A 23952-nucleotide genomic window follows, 5' to 3' on the forward strand; every position below is an offset into this window, starting at 1 on the left:
GAGTGTTTTGGGTACATTTGATTGATGATGTGCTTATACTCTCTCTCAGGTCCAGAAGGTGGTCCATCTGATGTCTCAGAAGTCGTGGCGGATTTCGGACTTGTTCGGCGCCGTGGTTCACTTCTGTAAGCTTCACGAGGAAGACCAGCGTGAGGACAAATCTCTGTCCAGCCTGTTTGATTGGCTGTTGGAGACCCTGTGAAGCAGATGAGTTTCCTCACTCACGTTTGCATGCTCACTCTCTCTCTCGCTAACACTCTTCTCATCGCCGTGTGTCCTCTTCTAACGCCGAGAGCACAATGAGATCCGCCATCTTGGCACAATGCTCCTCATCTCTCACTTTTGCCTCACGCCGTCTACGGAAGTTGTACAGTATTTCCTGTCACCGCTTCATCAAAGTGCGTGTTGTTTCACCGTTTTAGCAGATAGGACATTCCTATTGGAAGTAAACAAGCCATTTAACAAATACAGTCGGCAGGTTTTAACTGCTCCAGAGTGTAAAGATATCCGCTATAAATAGTACTCACAATCCCAAATGATGTATTCATATGTTTATTATGAAAGTACGCATAGGAAATAGAACATCAGGTGCGGTAGTTGATTATATTTGTTGTATTCATTGACTGATAAAAACACCCTTGTTGTCACCTTAAGAATCTGATCACGTCACTCCAGATAATATTTGACATTGTTGTCTTGTACAGTACACACATATGTATGTGTGTGTATGCGTGTTTATACATATAATATATACACAGTGGTATGAAAAATTTGGGCACCGCTGATAATTGTCAAAATATTCCTTTATAAATCACCGCTTGTTGTGATCATACGTATATCATATAACAGATGAACACTGATAGATGAGAAGTGAAATAAAGTTCATAGCAGGGGTCTCAAACATGAGGCCCGCGAGCCAAATGCGGCCCGCAGGACACTAGTTTGAGGCCCCCGCCTTGATATGAAAGTTTAATGTTTGATACGGACGCTGTATGGTATCATGTACCCAGAAAAAATTATTACGTTTGATTAATGTTAAAGGTTAAATAACTGTTAATAGTTATCCTCCCTATCCGTGTGGAAGTGGTAAGTTTTTGGCTATTTAAGTTTAAAGGAAATAACTTGAAGGCTACCGTTTAGGTCGCTAGCTCTCTAGTTTGCGAGTTAGCATGTGTCTCAAGACAGTTGCAGTTGCGCAATATGTTGTAAATAAAAAGAGTATAAATGTGACTATAGTCGTGTTTTGTCATGTCTACAGGGCTCTAATAATGCTTTGTTCATTTTAATCTGAAAAAAATAATTTGTCTACCCACCAACTATATGTGGTTTCTTAAGTTTGTATTATTTGCCGTTTTATTATTATTATTATATTTATTTATTACTGATTGATTGATTTTCTTTATTATTGATTTATTTATTTTTAATCTTATTTTGTGCTGATCCCAACAATCAGTGATTTATAAAGGAAAATCTTGAAAATTATCAGGGGTGGCCAAAATTGTCATACCACTGTGACACATATACACACACACACACAGACACTTTGGACCTGCTGCACGGTGGAGTAACGGACGGAGTAAGATTTGTAATGTTGAATTTGTACGTGAATTCAGTGTGTTTCTTTCTCTGCTTTGAGGTTCTCTTGTGTTACATTTGGCATTGGAAAGAGAAGCACACGATTCAGCTGTCAAGTGTCATCGTATTACTGAATGTATTTATCTTTTGACATCAATAAAAATTCTGTGATGTGAGATATACTTTTAAGTATCCGGTTATTTTATTTGACGAAAATATCTACACCTCAGATATTCTCCAAAGATGTGAAATACAATAACAACCATAGACTATAGCACATGGAAAGCAATTCATTCGCCAGATGCTCAGCACGATACTGCACAGTGATTCCCTCGTTTAACGCGGATAATTGGTTTCAGACCCGACCGTGCTAAGTGAATTTCCATTAAGTAGAATTCCTTATTTATAAATTGAATATTTTCATAGTTACAACATAGAAAACCTGACTTCCTAAATATGGTTTTAAAGCAATAAGCAATATTAGAGCCCTCTAGACATGAAATAACACCCCTATAGTCATCTTTACAGTCGTATTACCCAATATTCATTCATTCATTTTCTACCGCTTTTTCCTCACGAGGGTCGCGGGGGATGCTGGAGCCTATCCCAAAATTAACTAAAATTAACTATATTAGGAAAGCAGGAAGTGAACAAATGTAACATTTCATGGGAGCCTATCCCAGCTGTCTTTGGGCGAGAGGCGGGGTACACCCCGGACTGGTGGCCAGCCAATCACAGGGCACATATAGATATATATATAGATATATATATAGATATATATATATATGGACAATTTGTGGTCGCTAATTAACCTAGCATGTTTTTGGAATGTGGGAGGAAACCGGAGTACCCGGAAAAAAATGCCTACCCCTTTTTGCAAGATATAATCATGCCACAGTCTTGTTTTCCCGTTATTATTATCATTGTAATATTATTATTGTTATTATCATTATCATTATTGTTATAATCTTTATCATTATTACCATTATTGTTGTTATTATTATCACCATTATTATAATCATCATTAATATTACCATTTTCATCATTATAGTTGTAACAAAATTTAAAATTTATTAGGAAAGCAGGAAGTGAACAAATGTAACATTTCATTGGAGCCTATCCCAGTCTTTGGGCAAGAGGCGGGGTACACCCTGGACTGGTGGCCAGCAAATCACAGGGCACATATAGACAAACAACCATTCACACTCACATTCATTCCTATGGACAATTAACCTAGCATGTTTTTGGCTGAAGCAAAAGCTTATAAATGCCTACCCCTTTTTGCAAGATATAATCATGTTCATGCCACAGTCTTGTTTTCCTGTTATTATTATCATTGTAATATTATTATTGTTATTATCATTATTGTTATAATCTTTATCATTATTATTATTATTATCACCATTATTATAATCATCATTAATATTGCCATTTTCATCATTATAGTTGTAACAAAATTTAAAATGTAAAACTTAAACTATATTAGGAAAGCAGGAAGTGAACAAAAACAAGTAACATTTCATTGGAGCCTATGCCATTTTCATCATTATAGTTGTAACAATTTTTGGATTTTTTTTTCATTATTTAATTTTACAGACTTCATTGCTTCTTGTAGAGTACTGAGTACTCTAGAGTACTGAGTAGAGTATCATTCCATCTTGAATGTGTTTTGACTATCAGTCTATTCAACCATGAAACATCATGATTAATTCATACATGTTTTCAATCAAATGTCAATTTAAAAAAAAAAAAAGCTGCGTATTTACAGCAAAACTTGTAATGCATGCATCGTTTCCATGAACACTTCAATGTCACGTATGCCGCATGTTGTAACACCACATGCGGTTTCGGCTGCTCGACCACCAATAAAAGTTGCACCATCAACACAATGGCACGCATGCATGCACAACACCATGTGAAGCCATGCGTGCAGTCTACCGCCTCCAGGGAAGGGGGGTCAGTACCAGATCCGGCAAGTGTTATCCTTGCTGCCTGCGGTAGAAAACAAACATGAGCAGGTGGCCGCACAGCTGGGAAACGTTCAATTACCGCTTTATGACGGGCCAGAAAGAAGGCCCTGATTCACAGCTCCGGGCGTATATTGTACCTGTGATGATGGCGTCGCCTTCGTAGTTAAAAACGCAGGAGAAGATCTCGTCCGTGTGTCCCTCCAGGACTTGAAGGCAAACTCCGGATTGGACATCCCACAAACGAGCTGTCTTGTCCGAGCTGGCAGTCAGAACTCTGCTGCCCTGAGGACTGAAGCAGATCTAACAAAGAAAAGCGAAGTACTTTAGTGCAGTGATTTTCAACCACTGTGCCGCGGCACACTAGTGTACCGTGAGAAACCGTCAGGTGTGCCGTGAGGAATTATCCAATATCACTTTTTATAATTAACATTTATTAATCATCATTTGCAAATATTATGTCAATAGCCATTATGTCAATAGTATACATGGACCCAAATATTCCAATTCACTTTGGTTTATTTGCTCAAAGTTGTCAGGGTGCCTTCTTCTTTGTGGTGTTTTTCTTCTTCTGTTGTTTATTGGCGGTTGGCAAGCAGCTTTCGTGTGCATTAGCGCCATCTGTGGAACAGAATCTAAACCCTTCTATACGCCATTCACAAGTCCAGTTTTATTAAAAAAGAAAAAATATATATATACAGTAAACCTCGGATATATCGGATTCAATTGTTCCCACTGGTTTTGTCCGATATAAGCGAAATCCGTTATATACGTATACCGGAAAATGTCCGTTTTACGCATATATTGGATTCATATCCGGTATATGCGTAAATCGGATTTTATCCGTTATAAAAAGGCACTTCCTTGACTATGTTTCCAATGTACCTGGACGCGCAGGCAACGCTGCAAACGCTGCAAATGACGTCGTATAGAGGCCTGTCACGATTCGGCGAATCGGAGCGCCACGATGCGGCCATCCGATATATGCGAGGGAAATTTTATGGAAATGCATTGGAACGGGACTGGAGATTTTGTCCGAAATGGGCGAAATCCGTTATAAAAAATCCGATATATGCAATGAATTTTTATTGGAAATGCATTACAGAAAAATCGGTTCTTTTTTATCTGTCCGTTGTGAGCGAATTTCCGATATATCCGAGTCCGATATATTCGAGGTTTACTGTATATCTACGTATATAAAACATGTCCTGAGTTTAATTATAAAATATTAGCAAGATTGAATTTGATATTTTTCCTGTTTAAATTGATCCCGGGTGCGTTCTTTCAGCGCATGCTCAGATATGACGTAACACGCAGATCCAGACGTTCTTCAGTTTTAAAAATGGAGGCCAGCAATCGGCACTGGACTAAGCAAAGTTTGTTTTTGATTCAAACTAAATTTCAAGACTGGACCGACGAAAAAGTGTCAATACGGAGTTATTCCAATAAGTGAAAGAAAAACTCGAGGAAGTCGGTATCACGTGATGTTGATGTTTACGTTTTACTGGGCATGCCCTATTGACTATTCTGGTTGATTTTCACAGCGCATGTAAACAAGAGATTGGAATATTCCTTTCTATGGATACCATTGTTTCCTGAAAGGTCATTCGGAAAGAGAAAAAGTGGTCATGTAAAAACGTGGCTACTGTGGAGTGTCTGTGGTGTAAAGACCGGCATAGCAATGTAATATTAGTCAGTGTAGCAACACCTAGCTTGTTCCTCCGATAGACTTATTGATGCACGTGTGAGGTCGTGGTGTAACATTTTGTAACATTTTTGGTTAGTGATGTGCCACAAGATTTTTCCAAAGTAAAAAAACGTGCCGTGGCTCAAAAAAAGGTTGAAAATCACTGCGTTAGTGTATGCATGAGATAGGAATAAAAGACTCGGGCGGAGCTGCTTGAAATGACAAAGGAGCTGCTTTTGGAACACGTTTAAATACTTATGGATAGAGAGAACGCCGGAGCTCATCTTCCAGGAGAGAATTATGAAAGTCACAGTTGAAGACAATCAACTTAGAGCCGGGCTTTACCGCTTTACCGTTCCCTGAATGCTTTTATTCCGACACAGTCGGGAAGCAAAGGAAGAAGATGAAATAGTGCTACTACAAAATAGCCAAGAAAGTAAAGTAAGCTTTTATTAAAAATATAAACACAGCACGGAAGAACAAGGCAAAGTGGAGAATGTGACAAAGAGAGAAAGCCACAGGGAGAAGATGGCATTGAATGCAACATATTCTAATCCTCCTCCTTCACAAATGCTACATAACAACCAAGAAGGGTACGTGAGCAGACATGCTGGAAAAGTAGACTAGGTCATCTTGAGAGGGGAAAAAAAAAAAAAACGAAAATGTCACAGTATAACAGCATGAAGCTTGGCGGTAGGAAAGGTGTCCTGTTAAAAACTGATAAGAGTCCAAATCCTCTGGATTGATCCTGCATGCGGTCTATTTCGTACTGATTGATGTCTTACGGTAAACAGAGGAAGCTTCTTAAACACACACACACACACACAGAGCTATGATGGGGCCAAACAAATGAAAACATCAGCCAATCACAGGGCACATATAGACAAACAACCATTCACACTCACATTCATACCTATGGACAATTTAGAGTCGCTAACTAACCTAGCATGTTTTTGGAATGTGGGAGGAAACCGGAGTACCCGGAAGAAAACCCACGCATGCACGGGGAGAACATGCAAACTCCACACAGAGATGGCCGAGGGTGGAATTGAACCCCTGGTCTCCTAGCTGTGAGGTCTGTGTGCTAACCACTTAAAATGATATTCCCAATAAAAACAATTAAGAGAAGTATTTTGATGAAAAGAAAGCTGAAAAATTTGCAATAATAACAATAATAATAATGGCTATAAAGCTGTAATTTTCGGAGACTTGGGTAGTATTATGAGAAAAAATTAATTTCACATATTAAAGTGAAATTATGTATTTTTTTAAGTCACAATTATAAAAAGACTAAAGATAAATATGTCATTTCTGGAAAAATAGGCCGGGGGGAAAAGTAATATTACGAGAATGAAGTCAAAATATTATGGGAAGAAAGTCAGCGGCACGGCGGTCAAGTGGATAGCGCGCAGACCTCACAGCTAGGAGACCAGGGTTCAATTCCACCCTAGTTTGCAAGTTCTCCCCGTGCATGCGTGGGGTTTTTTTCCGGGTACTCTGGTTTCCTCCCACATTCCAAAAACATGCTAGGTTAATTAATCTCGCTTGAAGACAGCTGGGATAGGCTCCAGCACCCCCACGACCCTCGTGAGGAAAAAGCGGTAGAAAATAAATGAATGAATATTGGGTAATACGACTGTAAAGATGACTATAGGGGTGTTATTTCATGTCTAGAGGGCTCTAATATTGCTTATTATTGCTTTAAAACCATATTTAGGAAATCAGGTTTTCTATGTTGTAACTATGAAAATATTTAATTTTAAAAACTTAAACTATATTAGGAAAGCAGGAAGTGAACAAATGTAACAGTTACTGATTGTAAAAGTACCAGATGGAGGGGTAGGATTTAATAAGCTTTGCTTCTTCCTACTCCTTTTGGACATGTGGAACTGGGAACTTATTATGGGATGCACTCAATTGTAATCTGATGCACGTTCAAATGAAATAAAATTACCATTACCATAATTACACAGAAAAGTTGAATATTTTGATTGTTTTTTTTTATTTAAACAGAGTATGCAGGTTATTTTTTTTCTTGAAATATACAGTATATAACTTCTTATCATATTTACATGGTTTGCTTTACAAAATATCAACATGGCCCCTTTTCTCACACCCCCGTCCTCCAAATTCCATTTGATCATGTAGTTCAGCGTTCCGACCGGTCATACGAGTTCCCTGCTACTGTTTGTCCTGGCAACACACGTATGACCAGGAGCCATCCCTACAGTAGCATGACTGTGGAATATTAAGAAAAAGCCACACAAGGCGTCTTCCTACTCAGACCTCTCAAGTGGACAAGGTGAGCATGAAACAGCCTGGAACCACAACGCCTGTCCTCCCACTTCAGCATCAACCCGGGTTCCATGTAGAGCACCCGTCCACGCCGGAGACTCACAGGAACGCAACCTTGCTAGCTAGCCGTGACGCATGAAGAATTAGCAGCCAGTCCCACGTTAAAGTAGAGAATAATTCAATATTTACTGTGTGATATTTCATATTTTATGAAGCCTTGTGTAATGTTTGGAGTTCAAACCGGTGTGCATTATTCAATCTCGTCGATATTAACCCTCCTGAGTTCCCAGAAAGTGGTGAAAAGGAGAAAAAAGTCAATATTATGAATTAAAGGTAAGACGTGTTATGTGATGGAGTCAACCACAAATCCACAATAACAACGATGGACCAAATTCATGCAACTTATTGATTTATTATAACTAGGAAACTATTGCTCAATCGATACAGAAGTTGCTTATAAATTGATTTTCTTCTATTTTAATATATCCACTTAATTCTATAAGTCCATTTTCTTCTGTTTATCCTTAACTAGTGTTTACGGAACACTGCTGCTTTTCGAAAAACAGCAAAAACTAGAACTAGAATTTCTAAAACTTTCTAAAAAAAAATTCTAAAACTAGAATTGAACAAAAAAAACGTAAAAAAAACAACAGTAAGTAATGAAATTCAAGAGTAATTTTACATTTATATATAGTCAATATAATAACAAAAATAAGATAATTTTACAAGAATAAATTGTTAATATTATGAGGAATAATACTGTCATTTTTAGTAGCATAGAATTGAAATATTAAAGAAAAAACTAATCATAATAATTTATAAAAACAAACCAAAATATAATAATAATATAATATAAAATAATATAATATTGAAGGTTTTGGAAAATTCGGTTAGGGAAAACGTAAAAATATTATGGGAATAAAGTCAAAAGATTTATTTGAAAAGAAGAAAATTATTATAATATAATTATTAATATTATATATATATTATATATATAATATTATAATATAATTATTATTATTATATTAATAATTATTATAATATAATATAATAATAATATATAATAATAATATAGTATTGTAAGTTTTGGAAAATTCGGTTAGGGAAAATGTAAGAATATTATGGGAATGAAGTCAAAAGATTTATATGAAAAGAATAAAATTATTATAATATAATTATTAATATTATATATATAATATTATAATACAATTATTATTGTTATTATATTAATAATTATTATAATATTATATAATAATAATATAATATTGTGGGTTTTGGAAAATTTGGTTAGGGAAAACGTACAAATATTATGGGAAAAAAGTCAAAAGATTTATATGAAAAGAATAAAATTATTATAATATAATTATTAATATTATATATATTACATATATAATATTATATTATAATATAATTTTTATTATTATATTAATATTTATTATAATATAATAATTGTAATATAATAATAAACTATAATATATAATGCTAATATATTATAATAATTATTATTATTATATAATATAGATTAGATATATTATATATAGTATAATATAATTATTATTAATAATATAATTATTATATTCAAGATTATTTTTAATATCTGGAAAATGTAAAAAAAGAGTTCAGAGTAATAATACCATTTTTGGTGGACAATCTTTCATTTTTTAATAACTCCTATTTGACTCTATATATATATATATTTTTTTTTAACATCTTCCTTTCTTTACACACAACAAAATAAGAATGAAAAACAAACAAGTGAAATACTAATAAGTGATAATATGTAATATTTCAGTAGTCGCCATGGAGAATAAGCTGTGCTTCTTCCTACTCCTTTTCGAGCATGTTGAATTGAATTGAATTGCAAATGTAACCAGGTGATGTTCCTTCATGAAACGTGTTAATCATGTCTGGTAGGGTGGAGGTGGTGTGACGTCATAAGCTGCCTTTCTGTACTTTTCATACAGCACCCCCCGGTGGCGGGCCTTGCATTTACTCATTCTTTTAGCAATGGTGATGAAAGAGCATATATATGGTACACCTAGGCTGATATTCAGTGAGCATTGAGGATGCTAGGCTCTTACCTTGGAGATCTCTCCTTCATGGCCCTCCAGCGTAGTAAGACACTGGTGTGTGGACGCACTGAACAATTTGGCTGTGCCTGGCACAAAAAAAACAAAACACATCGAATGGATGAGTGGAAGGATTCAGACGATTCAGACAGTGGAAAAACTCAAATATATGAAGTGAAAAAAATGGAAGCGTTTATATGAGGTGTGGCAATGTTTACTCAAATGATTGACACACCTGGAAATGAAGTATTAGAGCCCAGCTGACTATCTGGAAAACATTATGCGGATCTTCCTGGGAGGGCAGACTGAGCTTAAATTTTTCGACTATTTTGGCCACTTCTCCTGTACGCAGACCTTGAGAATTACACCCCCGGTTTCAATATCTTCTGGTTCTGAGGAACTGACTTCAGTCGACCAATAATCACGAACAAGACAAGCTAAACGGTCAAAATGGACAGAAATAAGGCAACGTGCAGGAACCAGGTCCACTACGGGGAATAATGGTGACACATGAGGAAGGACTCGGAAGTTCACAAGGAGATTATCAACATGAGGAAGTAAAAAAAATAAAATAAACTGATAAGATGGATGAATATGTGGACGCTTTAAATAAGCAAAATGATGTCAAATGATCACATAATAATGGATTATTTGGAACAGACTACACATTTTTCTCACAGAGGAGAACATGAGAACATGACGATGTTGCTTCAATACGTTCATTCCAATGCATGGCAGATATAATACCACATTATCATCATCAGAAAGTTCACCAACAACCAAAAACAAGGTGAAGGATATCTGAGACAAATTACATCCATGAGCATCTGACCTAACGCAATGCCAACATTGCTTACGGAAGCGAGAGAAAATTCAAGCCACTGCAAAATCCACATCAACTTAAATGGAGGAAAAGAAGGAAGCCAAAGTACAAAGACATCAAAAAAAAAACTGTACAAATATTGACAAAGACATCATGGCGACTACAGGGAATAAAAAGCACAACTTGCAGCTGAAATAATTAACAATCAGCTATACAAACAGTACAATAACAACAGACTACGCCAAACTCAACAATACTAAGCAATTTGTATTCACAAATTACTTCACTTCTGCTCTGTTTCTTTATATTTATGTCTTTGGTTTACTTGTTTTATTCTGATTTATGTATTTCCTATTTATTCTTAACAAGTTAGCCCTATTTTATCATTCATTTTTATAACATTTTTACTTTTATTCATTACTTCATTTTCTACTGCTTATCCTCAAGAGGGTGGCGGGGGTACACACTGGACTTGTCGCCAGCCAATCACAGGGCACATATAGACAAACAACCATTCACACTCACATTCATACCTATGGACAATTTGGAGTCGCTAATTAACCTAGCATGTTTTTGGAATGTGGGAGGAAGACGGGTAACCCGGAGAACACCCAGAGATGGCCAAGGGTGGAATTGAACTCGGGTCTCCTAACTGTGAGGCTTGAGTGCTAACCACCCCCTACACTGTGCAGCCTGTTTGAAAAAATGTAAAATGTTAAATCAGACTTCCAGGTGAGAGGCGGGGTACACCCTGGACTGGTGGCCAGCCAATCACAGGGCACATATAGACAAACAACTATTCACACTCAAAATCATACCTATGGACAATTTGGAGTCGCTAATTAACCTAGCATGTTTTTGGAATGTGGGAGGAAACCTGAGTACTCGGAGAAAACCCACGCATGCACGGGGAGAACATGCAAACTCCACACAGAGACTGTGGAATTGAACTCGCGTCTCCTAGCTGTGAGGCCTGCGTACTAACCATTCATTCACGGTGCAGCCTTGAATGAATGTCAAATAACAAAATGTAAGTAAACAACATGTCAAAGGATAGGATGAATTTTTTTTACAAGTGCTGCAGCTTAAACATATCTGAATCTAGTAAACCATAACCACCCCAAATATTATACCAATAATATAACACACCACAGTGTTGTCTCACCATCTGAAGAGGCCGTGGCAATGAGCTGACCCCGTAAATCAAAACACACGTCCAGCACCTCCTGTTTGTGTCCGACAAGCGTGGCCACACATTTGCCACTACCTGCCTTCCACACCTGAAAAAAAGAACAAAATAAGTATACAGAAACCCACACATACCTGACTTGCTAACTACTACTCATGAAATCTCACCTTGCCCGTCTTATCCATGGAACCTGTGACTATGAGCGAGCCATCCCAGTTAAATTGAACATTGCTGATTTCCGCCTGGTGGCCGATCAATGTGTGGACGGGTCTGCAACGCAACAGGAAACAGTCACGTGTGGCGAGTTCTTGCACACGGTGGTGGTGTATTCATGCAGAAACATGGAGGTCTGACCTTCCTGAAGCCACATCCCAAATAATAACCGTGTGGTCAAAGGAGCCCGTCACAAGCTGATTGCCGATGGAGTTAAAACACAAAGAGAGGACTTCTGCAGTGTGACCCTGAATGCAACCCAGGACCGAGAATTACAGTACAATATCATGCAACATGTCTTGTATCGTAAAAGAAACACATCTATCAGTAAAGGTACATTATTACACTTAAAATACATCATAAAAATTACAATCCATGTGAAATATTTGCAAAAAAAAAAATGACTCACAGTGAGAGTGGCCACCTCCTGCCCTGTCTCCACTTCCCACAGCTTGGCGGTGGCGTCCATGCTGCCTGTGGCCACTAGTGTACTCTGAGGGTTGAAAGCCAGACACACCTACAACATACACAACTCTTATTCACAAACAAGTCAAAAAAAACAAGCGAGAATGTGTGTTAAATCAAGAATAATAGCAATAGGTCAGCGGAGGTACTGGATAGTGTATACAAATACTACATACAAATATGTCCCAGTTTTTGTACACTGTCTCGGTTGTCATACAGCCAAATAGAATGAAATCAAAATGTTATGGGAAGAAAGTCATAATTAGAAGAGTCTTGATGTAGAAGAGTCATAATGTGCTATGTATATCACTATAAATTATCACTATATTGACACTTACTATGGTACCCATTATGTCATTTGATGGTCATATCATCTCGTACTTCGGTACATGATTTAATTTAATTTAATTTAATTTAATTTAATTTAATTTAATTTAATTTAATTTAATTTAATTTAATTTAATTTAATTTAATTTAACAAAAAAAACTTACATTATATTAGGAAAGCAGGAAGTGAACAAATGTAACAGTTACTGATTGTAAAAGTACCAGATGGAGGGGTAGGATTTAATAAGCTCTGCTTCTTCCTACTCCTTTTGGACATGTGGAACTGGGAACTGATTATGGGATGCACTCAATTGTAATCTGATGCATGTTCAAATGAAATAAAACCATTCCCATTACCAATACCATAATTACACAGAAAAGTTGAATATTTTGATTTTTTTTTAATTAAAAAGCAAAAAATGTAGAGTATACAGGTTATTTTTTTCTTGAAATATACAGTATATAACTTCTTAGCATTTTTATCTCGGTTATCATACAGCCAAATAGCGCACCTGACAAAATAGTCAAGTGTCCAAAAAAAGCATCCATTCGCTGATGACACAGTTTTTGTGAAAAATTAATAGTGATTCAATGAGATTTAGGACACTATAGACAGATTCCAGCCAATGACTCATTTAATCATTTTTAATGTGTGTGTGGCTTTGGTTTATTTGTTCATAGTGAGCAAGTGTACAGCTCTACCAGTCCATTCTGTACAGTTAAGTTTGTAGCGGACAAAGTAAAAGTCATGTTAAATGTTCATTTATCTATTTCATTTGTATGTATTGCACCTTGTTTTTATTGTGTGAAAAAATTATTTTCTATAAAATGTGTGTTTTGTGTTCATATTTAAATTGTTTACATTAGTTCTTATAAGAAAAATGGGAAATCTCAATTTCGGACTGACCTTTGGAAACAGATTAATGACAAAAAAAAAACAGAACTAAATACTTACTATCTCTGCCATGTGGCCTCGAAATGTATGGAAACATTTGCCCGTCTCAGCACACCACAGTTTACAGGTCTTATCAAAAGAACCCGTGGCGATCTTGTCCCTAAAATGAATAAACGATAAAACAACACAAAACCCATTAGAACAACCAATAAAAAGCTAACTTTCAGGATACAGTATACCACTTTGCTATAAAAGCTCATTACCCAAATGGGTTGTTGAATGCTATTGCATACACCACGTTTCTGTGACCCTCCAGTGTGTGCTGCTCCGTGCCTAAAGTGGTGTCCCATATTCGGCATGTCCTGTCATAGCTCCCGGTTATGAACCTGCAGAGTGAAACAAAACGTGAATAACAAAACACATACTTACACACGGGAGCTTTAGATGGGAGGGGAAACATGTTACACATCACCTTGACCCTGATTTGTCAAAAGCAACATTAGTCAGAGGTAGTATGTGTGCTTTAAGCTCCTGTAAAAAAAAGAAATGGCAATTAGAAATTCCAACTACCAATGAAGTAAACATAATGAGCCAGAGCACATATCTTCAATTGCATAAAATAATAATATAAAAATAATTATTTTAATAATTCATTTTATAGTAATTCCAGGTATTCAAGCAGTATTAATTCAAAGATTTGTTTAACATTGATACCTGTTATAAGTGGAACATTTTGTAACATTGTCTTATAGTTGTATGAGGATGCTGAGGTTCTCATTGGGAGTGACCAGGATGGATAGGATCAGGAACAAGTACATCAGAGGAACATTACATGTTAGAGGCCTTAAAGATAAAGTCAGAGAGGCCAGAATGAGATGGTCCGGACATCTCCAGAGGAGAGATAGTGAATATATTGGTAGAAGGATGCTGCGTTTAGAGCTGCCAGGTAGGAGGGGTAGAGGAAGACCAAAGAGGATGTAGTGAAGGATGACATGAGGTTCATTGGTGTGAGAGACATATGCAGAAGACAGAGTTGGATGGAGGAGATTGATTTGCTGTGGCGACCCCTGAAGGAAAAAACCCAAAGAGAAAGAAGAAGAAGTCTTATTATGTATGAACAAAAAGTGGTTGGTTTTATAAATACAGTAAACCTCGGATATATCGGATTCAATTGTTCCCACTGGTTTTGTCCGATATAAGCGAAATCTGTTATATGCGTATACCGGAAAATGTCTGTTTTACGCATATATCGGATTTATATCCGGTATATGCGTAAATCGGATTTTATCCGTTATAAAAAGGCACTTCCTTGACTATGTTTCCAATGTACCTGGACGCGCAGGCAACGCTGCAAATGCTGCAAATGACGTCGTATAGCGGCCTGTCACGATTCGGCGAATCGGAGCGCCACGATGCGGCCATCCGATGTATGCGAGGGAAATTTAATGGAAATGCATTGGAACGGGACTGGAGATTTTGTCCGAAATAGGTGAAATCCGTTATAAAAAATCCGATATATGCAATGAATTTTTATTGGAAATGCATTACAGAAAAATTGGTTCTTTTTTATCTGTCCGTTGTGAGCAAATTTCCGATATATCCGAGTCCGATATATCCGAGGTTTACTGTATCACCTACTTTGGGCTGAATGTGCATGTGTGGGTGGGCTGTGATTATCAAGTGTCCCTGAATGCAGCGGCAACCTGTGTCTGAGGAGTTAAAATACAATAACATGGCTTCCTGGCTACTGTGAAGTTGCCTTGCTCAAGGGCTCTCATTATGACTTGTCAATATTGATTCCAGTGAGGTATCTATCTATTTAAAACCTTAATTTTTTGTCTGGCAAAGGCAATGTTTTTTCGATTTGGACAGACAGACAGAGCCATCTCACCTTAGAAAAACAGAACTTGTGGTCATCCTGCTGCCTCTGTTTCTGTTGAAGACGAATGATGAGCTTTTTGACTTGCTCACCCCTGGACACTGTTATTAGAGGCTCTGACTGCATGATCTCTTCCAGTAACTCATCAGGGTTGGTTCTGCATGGTGAATAATACAACAAAAACATGTGAGTACTGTTGTTTCTATTGTTACTATTGTTTCTGCAAGCTCTTACAACTCATAAAAGCATACAGATCTATGTTTATCAATATCAATGACAGTATTTACTTAACAGGATAGATTACTTATCACAATATAGTAGCACACAGTATAAAAGACACAAAAGACACAGTACACTTGTACACTAAATATTGTGTAAAGAATAGTCAACGTACTTGAGTGTCAAATCCAAAAGGTCGATTGATTTGGTCCTCAAAAAGCCTCTTGTTTCATATTCAAGAATTATACCTAATGGTAGAAAAGGAAATTAAAGGCAGTCAGACAAAAGAACGCATCAACTGGAGCTAAAGACGCGTATACACGCATATGTTTGGTTGCTTTCTATAGTTAGCAATAGCTGATGTATGCTAGCGTAGAATTCGTCTTGTATGTGGACATTTCTTATCAAAGTAGATACAAGGCGCGTTTTGCCGTTTTTAATACCTGGTGGATAATATCTTAGAAGAAACCTCTTGAGTCTCATTTTGCGATAAACGGTGGCGCACTTTCTCTGACAACAAACCGTTGCTACGGTGACAGACCCGGAAAAGAGCCGTTGCCAAATTTTCAGTAAAAAGAGCAGCTATTGGTTGTCCCTCTTCGGACCCAAAAGCTGTGCTCGTGCACATGACATATTCGGGTCTCGGAATCAATAAAAACGCAGGATTTGGATGATGTCAACACTTCTGGTTCATGATTGGTTCCTAATAAACCAATCACAATCGAGACTTGACTTTTCACATCTGTGGTTGGTCACACTCCGCTCAGAAGGCTTCTGGTGTTGTCCCGAGAGCTGCCAAACCCAACTTTACAGGAGCTGATAAACGGTAAGGGAGATAACAATAAAAGGTGATTTAAAATTTTTAAATGTCTGCTTTTGAAATACAGACATATGTGTTGGATCCTGAAGTAGAGACTGGACAGTCAGTTTCTCAAGAAGTAAATTTCTCAAGAAAATAGTTTTTTTCAAGATGTCTGTCAATGTTAAGAGTTAGCATTTTAGCGTTCACAAAACAGTCCAGTGTGGAATACCATTGACGACTAAAATAGATATATTTTTTGCTGGTAGAGAATCGGGAACTCCAACCACTTGTGCCTGATGTTTTCCTCTTTAGGAATTGTAAACAAATGTAGCTTTCCCTTATACCCGAAGAAACACTTCCTTGCTAACACCATAAACAGAGAAGCAGAGCTTGAGGCACACGCCCATATAGGGAAGACAATCTGTGACATCACAAATCGCCACTGTTTTTTCACAGCATTCCGAGACATCCCACACTTCTTTCAGGGCTCACATCCAAATGCGCAAACCTCATTATCTGGAATTTTGGCATCATTTAGCAAGAGAATACGACATTCTAACAACATTTATCGGTCAGAAAAATGGAAAAAGCATAATAGGTCCCCTTAATATTTTAGTGCCATTGGGTTTTGTAATATTAAAAAAAATGGCTTGATTGTGACTGCTTTGAAATGGTACAAGAGCTGCTATTAAAGTCGGCAGTGACTGCTTTCTTTCTGTTTTCCAAACAGGTCTGAGGATGACATGTCAACATTATACTCATTATTTTTTTTCCAGCTACTGATGAAATAGCTGAGAAAGCACGTTTCTCAAGTTTCAAGTTTTTCAGGCAGGACGGCGGCTGTAAATAGACATAAACTGGGGTGGAAAACATGGGCTGCTGGGCCAATCTTAAATCTTCTAACTGGGCTTACCCGACTGCAGTCCTGTCATTGTACGGATTCTTTGCCTACTGCAAAATCGCAGAGCCTTTCCTGACTCCATACTTGATTGGTCCTCATAAGAACATCTCTGAAGAAGTGGTAAGTGGCTAAATTGATGATGTCTTTGACATTTGTTTGCAGCATTATACCTAAAATTCCTGTTCATGGTGCTTGGTGTTTTCTCTTAGGTGACTAATTACCTTTTTCCGATCTGGACATACTCCTACCTGGCCTTCCTTTTCCCAGTCTTCCTGCTGACTGATTACCTGAGGCACAAGCCCATCATTGTGATGCAGGGGCTCTTTCTGGTCATCAATTATGTCCTGCTGTGCTTTGCCCAGGGAGTGCCTGCCATGATCTTCCTTGAGGTCCACCAAAAAGTGATCTAAAAAATATAGAACAGACCATGATTGTTGATGATATTATATGAAATGTTTTTTGTTGTTGTTGTTTGATTTGACTAAATGGTGGTTAGTTTATTTTTTAGCATAGGAGATGTTCACATTTATAATCTTTTCACAATTACCAAGTGATAAACTGGTGACCAATCCAAGGTGTATGGCCTTGGTGTGACAATTTTTCTGGTGTATTAGGTTTTTAATTACCTGTTGACCACCCTAACCTATTGTCATGAGTTTTGGGTCGTGGTGGAAAGATGGAAATCACAGATACAAGCGGACTAAGAGATGGGGGAGGGCCTCAGAGTATAGCTACTGCTCATAGAGAGGAGCCAGTTGAGGTGGCCCCTGATCTAGTTTGGATGCTTTTGTTGTTCCGGGGAAATGTCCAACTGGAAGAAGTCCCCGGGGCAGACCTAGGACGTTGGTGTCCCCTGGTGGAGCTGGAGTGAGGTGGCCGTGGAGACTGGGAATTCTGGGGTTTCTGGGTTTTCCTACTGAGACAGCTGCGTCCGGGATAAGCGGAGGAGAATGAATGTTGACCAAATGCTGAGTGATTTATTGTTTAGTTTATGGACTGAATCTGTTCCTTTCCATTCCAGGTTAGCAATGCGATAGTGACATCATCAGATGTGGCCTTCTTTTCCTACATTTACAGCGTAATTCCCTCAGAGAATTACCAAAGAGCCACCAGTTACATCCGAAGCTCCATTCTTTTTGGGTACACATTTGGTGGCAGTCTGGGCCAAGTTCTCATCTCCTTAGCAGGTGGGGCTTCAAATCTGTTAATGAATACAAAACCAATGAAATATTATTTAGATTCACTTTAAATATTTGCATTTTTGCATATTCAAATTTTCCATAATGGTGTCTTTTGAAGTGGTGAATGACGAGTAGACAGTATGGAAGTGTGATTTGTCATCAACAGGGCTAAACTACTTCGACATCAATACCATCACTCTAGGTGTCGCAATCGTGGCTTTTCTCATCTCCTTCTGGTTGCCATATCCTCAGAGGAGCATGTTCTTCAATTGGAGACGGGTTGGACCTTTCGGCCAAAAGTCCCAGGACAATGCTGATGAAACGGTGTTAGAGGAGGAAGATGCTGACTTCGGGAAACAGAAGATTAATGACAGCACTGATTGGCGCAACGGGCAAAATGTGGTCAATGCGGGTCTTTTACTTTGGCAAAGCTTCAGGGAGTCCTACTCTTCCAGGGATGTTCTCCTGCTCTTCATCCATCCATACTCACATTGCATGAACGCACACCCATTTGCTGTATCTCACCAACTGTGTATTCTAGATTTCCATGTATTTTTATTTTTTTTATTTTATGTAAATTAATAACCATTTATGATCCATTTGCAGACATTTAATCTACTGGTCCCTTTGGTGGGCTTTAGCCACAGCTGGATATACACAAATCTTCAACTACATCCAACTAATGTGGAACCATATTGAACCTTCTAAGACATCATCTGTCTACAATGGAGGTGTAGAAGCTGCATGCTCACTTGCTGGTAAGACTGTAGTAATGTTTTAGCTATTGGATAAATAGATGCTATAACATTTATGTAAAAATATGTTTAATATTTTGGACTGTTGTGGAATGTACTGCATTATACTGAGAGGTGTTCCATATTTTGTAAGTTAAAATAACCTCTATTATTACCGGGAAGACTAAATGTCCCAAACAATTGCTACGACCGTTCTTTTGTGGCGTTAATGCCGAAAACGGTACTATGCCGAAAATGGTACTATCTCACAATGTTAAAAAAATACCTGCACAAATACAATGCACAATGATGAGCCAATTCAAGAAACAATACAAGCAGTTGATGTCTGCTAAATACAAGGATGAAGAGTCTTGAACCAGTCATGATGTGCTATACATATCACTATATTGACACTTACTATGGTACCCATTATGTCATTGTATAGTCATATCACCTCGTACTTTGCTACGTGACTAAAATAAAAATTAAAAAAAAACTATATTAGGAAAGCAGGAAGTGAACAAATGTAACAGTTACGGATTGTAAAAGTACCAGATAGAGGGGTAGGATTTCCTACTTCGGTGCGTGATTAAAATTTAATTTAATTTAATTTAATTTAATTTAATTTAATTTAATACAAAAATATATATTAGGAAAGCAGGAAGTGAACAAATGTAACAGTTACTGATTGTAAAAGCACCAGATGGAGGGGTGGGATTTCCTACTTCGGTACGTGATTAAAATTTAATTTAATTTAATTTAAAAATATATTAGGAAAGCAGGAAGTGAACAAATACTGTAACAGTACAGTTGTAACAGTTGTAAAAGTACCAGATGGAGGGGTAGGATTTAATAAGCTTTGCTTCTTCCTACTCCTTTTGGACATGTGGAACTGTGAACTGATTATGGGATGCATTCAATTGTAATCTGATGCATGTTCAAATGAAATAAAACCATTACCATTACCATTACCTGGGTCTAGACGGTGATCCGGATCACCTGCAAAATTTAATCAGGTCATACATATCCCATTTCTTTATTTATTTTGAACACAGGAAAAAACCTAACCTAACCTAACCTGTGAATATACAGGAAAAATATCAATATTAATATTGTGACTGGTGGCTCATATTTGTCACACTATTTAATTTTATTTATCGCAAATATATTCATTCAATATATTCATTCATATGCGCGGGTATTCTTGCAGCATGTCAGATGTACATTAGCAGTGTTAACAAAACCCGCCATGTCAGATGGCATAGTTAATATTCAGAAAGACACGTATGTGTGAAAATGTGTATTGACTTTGGAAAGGAATATGGCGCTGGGGTTCTGTATTCCGACAAGCTGAATACGCGCAGGAAGAACAACAATGCTGTCATTTAAGGGATTCTGTATTATTGCTACTAGCTCATCCTGGAGAGCAAAATGAGCCAACAATTATACGCTTTCGTGTTGAGAATACGCCACACAATTCCGACACGCATGTAATCGGATCATAATTCCCAATGATGTTAATCAAGCCGTTTATTTTTCCATGCGGGGGTCAGGTGCTACAGCAGCCTTCTTAGTCGGTCACATCAAGGTGAGCTGGACCGTGTGGGGAGAGCTGGCACTGGGCTTGTTTTCAGCCATCGGGGCAGGTTCCATCTTTGTGATCGCGTTCACCAGCAATATCTGGGCCTGCTATGCCGGCTACGCTCTATTTAAATCATGCTACATGTTTCTCATCACCGTCACTACGTGAGTTTCACTGCACTTCCACAGAAGAGTCCTTTAATCCAACATAAACCAACTTTCTTATACTCAGATTTCAGATTGCCGCTAACCTCTCCATGGAATGCTACGCTCTGATGTTTGGCATCAACACATTTGTGGCTCTCTTTCTGCAGACCATGATGACGATTGTTTTTGTTGATGAAGCTACTTTAGGACTGGACATTGTGACGCAGGTATGTGTTGACAGCCAGTAACATACAAAACATGTATGGACTTTATTCCAATGGCATCATGAGCTCAAATCGGAAATACGAGCAGCTCATGGGGACAAAGTGACACTTAGGTAGGGCTCTAATTTTATAGACTAGGCGCAGGCGCGGCGCACTTGCCCTCAAGTTGATTTCTCATTATGATCTGACATAAGATGTGATGGGACAATTAATTAAATAGCGGTTGCTGTGATTGTTTTTTCCACTAAAATGTGCGCGGCACTCTGAAAAACCTGCTTGTGTATACTGTGCGCCCGTCAGCCAATGTACCTCTGCGCAGGGTGCGCTTCGCCTGCGCCATGAATAGACCAAGTCAGAGCTGGCGACCGTTCAGCGCACCTTTGGCACACTGTTTTGTCACAAAATTGTCACTGTGCCAAGCTGGTGTGCCGTCACACCCATCTCAGCGCAGTCCAAATTTGCTGCGCACAGTGGTGCGCTGGACCATATTAGCGCTGCATGGGCTGCACCACACTCAAGCCAACCTGCGCCACAAAATTAAAGCCCTTAGAGTCTGCATAAAGTGAGACCTACAAAAAAAATGTTTGTTCTTTTTTTCTCCAGTTCATCATCTACGGGATCTACTATGCTGTCATCTCTGTGCTCTTTTTGATTCGAGGGACCTACACTGCTTGTACAATACATTGTTCTCCATAGGTATTGCCTCTGTGGAGGTGTTGATGAAAGACCACTCAGTCGCAAATGCACGTGTAGTGTCACTATGCAATCTGTACTGGAAAATGTTACTGGTTTCAAGTTACTGGTGCACTGCAGGTATTTTTATAATTGTCAATTATACTTTGGTATTGTTGCATACGAGCGTCCCAACTAAATATTTTTGCTTTGAAATGCTTGCTAAAGTGTGGACAAGGAGCTACTAGTTACAGGCAGGCATAGCCGAGGACAGCTATTTGGGGGGCTTGTGTCAAATAGCTTTAGCTATCGCGAGCGTTAGCATCGTGCTAGCTGGTCACCGGGAAAGATTTTCAACACACATGCACAAATATGTACATTAGCACTCAATAAGGTTATCAAATCTTACCTTTTTACATTCCCACATATATGGGACCAAATATGAAACATGAAAATACAGTAAAGTAGTTTTATGATGCTTATTTTTGTTGATGTGGATATGTGCATGGACTGTTGCTTTGTTGTAATGACATCATGGCCACCAATCATGAATGTGAGCAGTTTCTGCAGACATAGTGACACTTGGTGGCTGTCCTACAGAATTGCATGCAGCAGTGGTTGTCAAACTGGGGGTCATACCCCCTGGAACGGGTGTTTTGACGGGAGGCGCGGGCCTACTATGAGTTTTTTTATGGGGTGAGGCACTGAAAGGGCAAGAAGTCACTTCTCGCCGAATCTTTTCACAAACAGGATAATTTTTGCTTTACTTAAGTTGTTTCAGTTCTAATCAGTTTTACAAAAAACTATAAATTAATAAAATGATTCCTTTTCATGGTTCAATATGTCATATTAGACAAAACACAAGCACTAGTTGTCGTCGGTAATGTTACTGTAATGTTTAGTCAAACACTCAAAGATCAGATTTGATCATTTTGAACAACAGGCTTTTATTGCAGGTTTGAATTACAGTATGTCACAACAGTCATAATAATGTTTAATAAACAATCATAAACATAAAAACACCGGCTGCTTTCGTGGCCATTACCCACCCAAGCCAACTCTCACCCTCAGACGTCACTTCCTGTCTGTCCTTACTCTTAATTTATCGACTATAGGGGTGTTATTTTATGTGTAGGGGCCTCTAATCATGTTTTGGAATGTTGTTAACTTGTTTTCTATGTTTCTAAACTGGCTTTATATTCTCTTAACTACAAAAATATTCAATTTATATAGGTGCTAAACAAGATTTTAATATGTTCCTTCTCCATCTCTTAAAACAAAACTTAATACTTACTATTTCTGCCATATGGCCCTGAAATGTACAGAAACATTTGTCCGTCTCAGCACACCACAGTCTTATCAAAAAAACCTGTGGCAAATTTGTCGCTAAAATGCATGAGGGTAAAATAATATTTTACCTTTGACTTACATACATACATCACCTCTGAGGCAGTATGTGTGCTTTAAGATCCTGTAAGAGAAAGAAAACTAGATTAGCAATTCTAACTACATTCATTTTATTCAACAGAATAATCTACTGTATATGAATGTGACTGTTTATCAATAGACAGGTTTACTTTGCATGCTGCAATGTGGACCAAAAAACTTGACTTGACTTGTCAATGTTTGTTTTAACAAGGACCTTTTCAGTGGCATCAAGGACTGTGTTGGATTCCTGTCTGAGATCTGTTGAGTCTATTTATAAACTTGGTAAATGCATTCTTGTATTCATTAAGACGGGCAAAAGGGTGAGTAGATGACCCAATCTAACTTTGAAAACTCCCTGCCTCTGTTTAGTTTCAGCAACGCCAAAATGTAATGCTCCTAAAAGCACTCAAATGTATGAATATCAACATGACCGATAGTATTTTTTTAACATTATTGATTAGTTATCACAAGACAGTATTAAAGACATACTACAGTACAGCTAGCAGTTACAGGTAGTTCACATACCCTGAAAAGAACCGACTTGAGAGTCGAATCCAAAAGGTTGATTGATTTGACAAATATATAAAATATATTCTAAAATTATACTTGATTGAAAAGAACATTAATAGGCAGTCAGGCAACAGAAAGTATCAATGTACGCGTATACACGCATATGTTT

At 37.8% G+C, this 23952-nt stretch overlaps 3 protein-coding genes across 16 annotated transcripts in view; 2 read left to right on the plus strand and 1 right to left on the minus strand.

The window, feature by feature from the left end:
- The window catches only part of sphkap (SPHK1 interactor, AKAP domain containing), a 120586-nt gene extending 118829 nt beyond the window's left edge, over nucleotides 1–1757 (plus strand). For all 9 annotated transcript variants that reach the window (XM_058079040.1, XM_058079041.1, XM_058079039.1 and 6 more), the window contains one exon: nucleotides 50–1757. In XM_058079040.1, the coding sequence (XP_057935023.1) occupies nucleotides 50–202 (153 nt within the window). In that variant the 3' untranslated portion in view covers nucleotides 203–1757. The remainder of the gene's footprint in view (nucleotides 1–49) is intronic.
- daw1 (dynein assembly factor with WDR repeat domains 1) lies at nucleotides 540–16246 on the minus strand. Its single transcript, XM_058079048.1, has 13 exons — nucleotides 16047–16246; nucleotides 15779–15851; nucleotides 15397–15541; nucleotides 13978–14036; nucleotides 13769–13891; nucleotides 13566–13665; nucleotides 12228–12335; nucleotides 11960–12066; nucleotides 11773–11875; nucleotides 11582–11696; nucleotides 9606–9682; nucleotides 3683–3845; nucleotides 540–3567 (listed from the first exon to the last, which is right to left on the minus strand). The coding sequence occupies exons 1-13, from the start codon at nucleotides 16084–16086 to the stop codon at nucleotides 3533–3535; spliced, it is 1248 nt and encodes a 415-aa protein (XP_057935031.1). The 5' UTR covers nucleotides 16087–16246; the 3' UTR covers nucleotides 540–3532.
- An 86-nt stretch (nucleotides 16247–16332) lies between these two features.
- LOC131135070 (thiamine transporter 2-like) lies at nucleotides 16333–23707 on the plus strand. 6 transcript variants are annotated; one of them, XM_058080892.1, is made up of 9 exons: nucleotides 16333–16429; nucleotides 17136–17426; nucleotides 17516–17695; nucleotides 18328–18493; nucleotides 18654–18939; nucleotides 19091–19245; nucleotides 20775–20967; nucleotides 21035–21176; nucleotides 23485–23707. In XM_058080892.1, exons 2-9 carry the CDS (start codon nucleotides 17277–17279, stop codon nucleotides 23536–23538), a joined length of 1326 nt encoding a protein of 441 aa, XP_057936875.1. In that variant the 5' UTR covers nucleotides 16333–16429; nucleotides 17136–17276; the 3' UTR covers nucleotides 23539–23707. The 6 variants fall into 6 exon arrangements, with proteins under 6 accessions (XP_057936875.1, XP_057936868.1, XP_057936874.1 ...); XM_058080885.1 differs by lacking the exon at nucleotides 23485–23707 and adding an exon at nucleotides 21777–23428; XM_058080891.1 differs by lacking the exon at nucleotides 23485–23707 and adding an exon at nucleotides 21777–23428 and having other exon boundaries at nucleotides 18690–18939.
- Nucleotides 23708–23952: the final 245 nt, after the last annotated feature.

This window comes from Doryrhamphus excisus, chromosome 8, assembly GCF_030265055.1.
Source record: "Doryrhamphus excisus isolate RoL2022-K1 chromosome 8, RoL_Dexc_1.0, whole genome shotgun sequence".
Lineage (NCBI taxonomy): Eukaryota > Metazoa > Chordata > Actinopteri > Syngnathiformes > Syngnathidae > Doryrhamphus > Doryrhamphus excisus.

Excerpts from the sequence above, each read along its gene's own strand:
- daw1 (XM_058079048.1), bottom strand. The coding sequence starts at position 16,086 with ATGAGACTCAAGAGGTTTCTTCTAAGATATTATCCACCAG. Across the intron at positions 12,336-13,565 it reads GAGGCCACATGGCAGAGATA|GTGTGTCTGGCTTTCAACCC; the intron begins GTAAGTATTTAG and ends TGTATGTTGTAG. Across the intron at positions 3,568-3,682 it reads AGGCGACGCCATCATCACAG|GCAGCAAGGATAACACTTGC; the intron begins GTACAATATACG and ends TTTCTACCGCAG.
- LOC131135070 (XM_058080885.1), top strand. The coding sequence starts at position 17,277 with ATGGGCTGCTGGGCCAATCTTAAATCTTCTAACTGGGCTTACCCGACT. Across the intron at positions 17,427-17,515 it reads AGAACATCTCTGAAGAAGTG|GTGACTAATTACCTTTTTCC; the intron begins GTAAGTGGCTAA and ends GTTTTCTCTTAG. Across the intron at positions 20,968-21,034 it reads TTTCTCATCACCGTCACTAC|ATTTCAGATTGCCGCTAACC; the intron begins GTGAGTTTCACT and ends TCTTATACTCAG.